At 40.0% G+C, this 6,174-nt stretch overlaps 1 protein-coding gene across 2 annotated transcripts; it reads right to left on the reverse strand.

Moving 5' to 3' along the window:
- Positions 1-2,149: 2,149 nt before the first annotated feature.
- On the reverse strand, positions 2,150-4,923 carry LOC141139544 (uncharacterized). 2 transcript variants are annotated; one of them, XM_073625788.1, is made up of 3 exons: positions 3,346-4,923; positions 2,902-3,063; positions 2,150-2,865 (listed from the first exon to the last, which is right to left on the reverse strand). In XM_073625788.1, exons 1-3 carry the CDS (start codon positions 3,805-3,807, stop codon positions 2,419-2,421), a joined length of 1,071 nt encoding a protein of 356 aa, XP_073481889.1. In that variant the 5' UTR covers positions 3,808-4,923; the 3' UTR covers positions 2,150-2,418. The 2 variants fall into 2 exon arrangements, with proteins under 2 accessions (XP_073481889.1, XP_073481888.1); XM_073625787.1 differs by having other exon boundaries at positions 2,150-3,063.
- Positions 4,924-6,174: the final 1,251 nt, after the last annotated feature.

Raw genomic sequence — 6,174 nt, forward strand, 5'->3', positions numbered from 1 at the left:
TTCGAACTGCAAAATTTCAGCAGGCTAAGATAACCACAAGGGCAGACCACCCTGCAAAAATAAACACGTTTATAGATGTTTGCTACAAGGGAAACAATCTCATGCCAGAGGCCGAAAGCTCATCTGGAGATGAGACTACCCATTCACACACGTAGCACTTCAGGCTGCAAAGCCAGCAGCTGAAATACCCCTCAAAGGTTTGTCGAACCCAGAGTAACGAGTCTATAACGTTTGCTACGAGGGAAACAATCTCATTCCAGAGGTCGACAGCTCATCTGGCGATGAGACTACCCATTCACACATGTAGCACCCTTAGACTGCTGAGATTCGTAGCCCAAAGAATGGCAGACAGTGAACAAAAAATACAGTCAGCAGAAACCCATTGGCAGGTTCGTTAAAACAACCTCAGGCGAGGAAATACCTGCCCCTAAGACAGTCTCAGCATACCGACAGAATCCAGCCGTCAACCGAAAGATAAGAGAGTCGTACAGTGGTAAGAATATTAATTAAACTCACCGGTACTGTTAGGGCTGCGCAAACCCCGTCTCATCAATCAGTTAACGCCCGAATGCTTATCGCGGTACGGCTTCGACTGTAGCCTGAGGTCCCGGGTTTCGGCACCATCTGTTATGGAAATGATTAAGAGCTCCAATCGAGCCCAAGGTTATCTGCTGCTGTCTCTAATTTGAAAAGTGTGGATATGCATGCATATAAAAGTAAACACTCTGAGACACGCTCAGCATTGCTACTCATTACACTTCTGATTTATTCAAGGCGGTGTTAATGTTTTATACACACAAATACGTCATTGCTATGTTAGTCTAATAGGTACATCTCATTGGTTAAGACAGTAAAGAAGATGGAGAATTTTCATAACGAGGTTTGGCTCTCTTTGGTTTTATCTCCAGTTCCGCGTTCTTCTGATGTGTGGGATGTAGGGGGTACCCGCAATCTTGAGAAAATATAGGAACAGAGCAAACCTGTATACTTATATAATGAGTAAGGAGAAAAATATGTATGCACATAAGAAAATAGACATTTTCAGATTACTATTATTATTATCTACATCACATTCCTTCACAGAATGAGCCTATGCCTGATAATATTTTATTTCATTTTATTTTATGTTAGCTTTTATTTTAGTTTTTTTTAAATTAATTTTTCTTCTTTTTTTTTTTTATTAGTTTTGTTTGTTTTAAGTTCTACAAAAAACAAGGTTATATGTGCCTAACACTAGGTAACTGTATTATATGTACATACATGTCTGATATTATGTATAACTCTAGAATGGGGAAATTTGTGTACCCCTTTATTTAAAACAGTTACCCATTATTCTTGTCAATAAAAAAAGTTTTGACTAAAAAAAAAAAGTTATGCCGCGTACACACGGTCGGACTTTTCGTCTACAAAAGTCCAACGGACGCTGACGGACTAAAGGTGGCTGGTAATCCGATCGTGTGTGGGCTTCTCCGGACTTTCAACGGACTTTTTTAGCCTCAAATCCGACGGACTTTAGATTTGAAGCATGCTTCAAATCTTTACGTCGTAAGTACGACGGACCCCGAAGTCCGCTCGTCTGTATGCTAGTCCGACGGACAAAAAAACGACGCATGCTCATAAGCAAAAACTAAACGGAAGCACTCGGTCTAGTAAAACTAGTGTTCGTATTGTAGGTAGCACATTCATCACGCTGCAAAATCTGTGATCGTTCAATGCAGCGCATTTTATTTCTTCTTTACGAAGGCTCTAAAGAACGAAGGTGTTTTGCTGTTCATAATCAGAGTTCTCCCAAACTGATTTCTGGATTCTTTTTCTCTTTGATCTCATGAATGATATAGTATGCCTTTTTAAAACAATGTTTCCATACTAATAATACTTTTTCCCCTTTTTATTTTTTATTTTTTTTATTTTTTTTAGGTTTGTAAAGTTAACACAAAGAACCCATTATTATTTTTTTTTTTTTTTATAGTGTTTATTTTTTAGTTTTTAGATAAAGTTAACCCAAAGCACCGTTTTTGGTTACGTAATTTTTTGGATTTTCAAGACTTACCACTTGAACATTATTAACATTAGTAATGTATTTTTGGTGTGTTTTTTTTCAAACTCAATGAGATTGTTGTCCCTTGTTAATTTAACATTGTGTGTAAAATCAATGATTTCAAAGAAAACACATAAAGTCTTTTGCTAAACTCAAAAAATATCCATTTATTCATGGTCAAAATAAAATAAAGAGGAAGTCAACGCTGGAAAAAGTCGGTGTACCAGAAAATTGGGATCTTGAGGAGTCCATATAAGAGGGAGCACAATCTGGTCCAAGAATCCCAGAGATCAACAGCACCAGCAGATGATCTAGATGTCCCCAGACTGTGGTCCTACAACAGCCTGCATCTTCTGTCAGACCAGACTGAACCCAGGTCATCATTTTCTTCTCTTCCCTGCAGCCTTTCCTCCACGCTGCCCTGCAGCCTTCCCTGTAGCCTTCTTTTGAGGCTGTGGCTCTGGTGTTTCAGTTGTGGCAGGAGGAGGAGGAGGAGGAGGAGGAGGAGGAGGAGGAGGAGGAGGAGGGGGGGCTGCCTCATGTAGTTGGGTGTTTTGTGTTAGCGTGCCCTGCAGCCCCTTATGGATTGTTTCCCCAAATAGGCGCTCACAAATGAGGCGCTGCTCCCAATCCATCTGAAGAAGCCTGCTGGCTAAGTAGCAGCCATAGGATTCTTCCGCTTCGGGGGGGCTTTTTAAAAAACGGGTGGCCTCTTGCATGAGGCGCAGGGATGCGTCCTGTGTGACCATCCCCTTCCTGGCCCTTTTTTTGGGAAGGTGGAGGGGAGGCACTTGGGATTCGGTCAGGCTTCTACTGGGCCCAGCCACCTCGCTTGGCCCAGCCACCTCACTGGGAGCAGCCACCTCACTGGGAGCAGCCACCTCACTGGGAGCAGCCACCTCCTGCCTGACACTGGGCCCAGCCTCCTCCAGGATGATGGTGAATCCGGCCTCCTCCAGGCTGTCCATGGGCCTGGTCTCCTCCTGCCTTCCACTTTCCCCACATTCCTCCTGGATGGACTCATCCTGTGTATAAAAAAAGGACAATAGTTTGAGTATATTTTTTTGGCTTCATCAATGACACACAGTTTGCTTCTCATGAATAGCAAATTCAATGTGAATACTTCTCTTTAATAAAAGAGTCTAATCAGACACCATAATTATTTCAAGCAGGTGCCAAACATATTTAGCCACTACTGTCAATTGATATGTATACCCAATTTTGAGTGCCAAATTATTTTAGACAATTATAACATCCAGTTAACATCATTAATATTAGTACAGTAAATATTTGTTTAAATCATTTACCTGACTCCAGATGGTCATATCTGGTTCATCCAGGATGGAAGACCCAGCTTGCTCCTCATCAGCCTCTGCTGGGGTGGAGGGAAGGGTGGAGGGAAGGGTGGAGGGAAGGGTTGAAAGTGATGGCCTGGCTTCATTCTGGTCATCCAGAAAACGGAGTTGATTGTAGTACCACAGCCTGGGTACATAAACATCATCTGCTGATGCTCCTGATCTCCTTGATTCCTGGATCTTCTTATGCTCCCTCTTATACATGTTCCTCAAGCCCCCAATTTTCTTGAGCAATGTCTCCATTGTTGCTTCCGGGATGGTCGCCTGGACAAAGGCCAGAAGTCTCTCCAGCGTTGACTTCCTCACATGCTTAGCATAATACTGAGGGTGTTTCACCTCCCACAAATTCCTCATCTCTCGATATTTGGAAATAAAAGATGTAAGGAACTCTGGATCCTTAAATAGGGGATTCATTATATCTGGAAAAGATGAAGTCACAAGACAAAAAACACTTTTATTATAGGTTTCGGCTAACCCCTCATCATCTTCTCCCTATGTAGGCCTCATCAATCTATCAAGCCATATAGGCCGCTTGCTACAAAGTCATGACCATAAAAACCAAAAAAAAAAAAAAAATAAAAAAAGAATATATCTAAAATTACCTTCGTTTTGTAACGTCCAGGTCCACTATCACCTACCACAGAACGTACGTACGACACGTGCGCAAGGCTCTTTATACACTACGCATGTGTGAAACTCCGCCTGCGTCGCCCGCCCCTGACGTTCGAAATTAACTCATGTTCTCCGCCCCCTAATTCGACGCACAGAACGTACGTACGACACGTGCGCAAGGCTCTTTATACACTACGCATGTGTGAAACTCCGCCTGCGTCGCCCGCCCCTGACGTTCGAAATTAACTCATGTTCTCCGCCCCCTAATTCGACGCACAGAACGTACGTACGACACGTGCGCAAGGCTCTTTATACACTACGCATGTGTGAAACTCCGCCTGCGTCGCCCGCCCCTGACGTTCGAAATTAACTCATGTTCTCCGCCCATTTTTTGTTACGGCGCGTAGTGGAGTTAAAGAATGGCGGAGACACCTGAAATGTTGACGACCTCAGGTAGTGGAGACAGCCCGGAGGCTGGAACGTCAACAAAATCTGTGAGGCCTAGATTTAAGGCCTCTAATATGAGTTTTAAAGAGATGGTGGAGATGGTGGCCATTCTTCACAAAGACGACTATGATGGGAAGTATGGGCCGTACGCACGGCCAAATTTGCGCAAGGCCAAAATAATGGCGAAGGTGGTGGAAACTTTGCAGGCATCTTTTGGGGTCCAGCGCTCCAAAGACCAACTGCGAAAAAGATGGTCTGACCTGAAACTCAGGGAGCCGGATCAATACCGACGTATCCGGAAAGTTCTTAAAAAAAGTAAGTACTTGTCGTGTTTTTATCTTGTGTTTATTACCTTGTATATTGCTCCATGTGCTTTTCCTTCCTATCCGATTTTTGTTTTCATCGTTTTAAACGATCTTTTAAGAAACCTCGTTAGTTACATATCTATAGATATATACATATACACATATACATATATATATATATATATATATATATATACACACACATATATATATATATATACATATATATATATATATATACACATACATATATATATATATATATACACACATACATATATATATAACTATATATAAATATATATATATATATATATCTAACTATATATATATATAAATATATATATATCTAACTATATATATATATATATATATATATATCTAACTATATATATATATATATATATATATATATATATATATATATATATATATATATATATATATATATATATATATATATATATATATATATATATATATATATATATATATATATATAAAAACGAGAGAGAGAGAGAGAGAGAGAAATATATATATATAGAGAGAGAGAAATATAGAGATAGGTAGATAGATAGATATAGAAATTTAAAACATTCTTTTGGAAGATTTGAAGTTATCTTAATTTTTTGGCTTTACATTTAGTTAGATAGTTTGAGATTTTGGTCCAGATATAGAGAGAGATCAAAAGATTATTAACTATATTTTGAGATATTGATATCTATCTATCCGATATGTCTTTCAAATTTTAAATATTGAGGTAAAATAGGAACTCTACACAAACCACTTCATTACAAATGTTGGAAAATTACTATGTACTAAAATATCTGTGTGCTAATTAGATTAAAATAATTTTTTGTTTCACATAGGGGAAAAATCACTCAGCCAACCCAAAGCAAAACATGATTGGGAAATAAGCCCAAGTCCCATTGAGGATGTGGAGGAAGGAGAGGTGGGCGACATGGGCACCCCACCAGGTCAGTGTCTGACACACCAGCTTACGGTAATCTATGCATGGCTGCCTTTTATTTTATGTAATTTTTCTACTCTATTTTAGGTGATCTGGTTGTGCTGGAGTCAAGCAACAGCGCCACCCCCGAGGATGTTAATGAACTTTGCGACATGGGCACCCCACCAGGTCAGTGTCTGAGACACCAGCTTTATGGTAAGGTAAACTTATGTGTGCATATTTCTAAACATATTTTTTTTTTTCATTCCACTTTAGGTCCAACTGACTATTTTACCCCAGACAGTGCCCAACGGCTAATTGCTCAAATCATGGCCTGGAATGGGGAGATCGATCAAATGCGGAATCGGCTGGATCGTATGCAGCAGGAAATGAAGGACATGATTGATGTTTTGGGTCGAATCTAAATGCCCTTTTTTAAACCCCAAAACATCAATCATGTCCTTCATT

The sequence above is a fragment of the Aquarana catesbeiana genome, linkage group LG04 (genome assembly GCF_042186555.1).
Source record: "Aquarana catesbeiana isolate 2022-GZ linkage group LG04, ASM4218655v1, whole genome shotgun sequence".
NCBI lineage: Eukaryota > Metazoa > Chordata > Amphibia > Anura > Ranidae > Aquarana > Aquarana catesbeiana.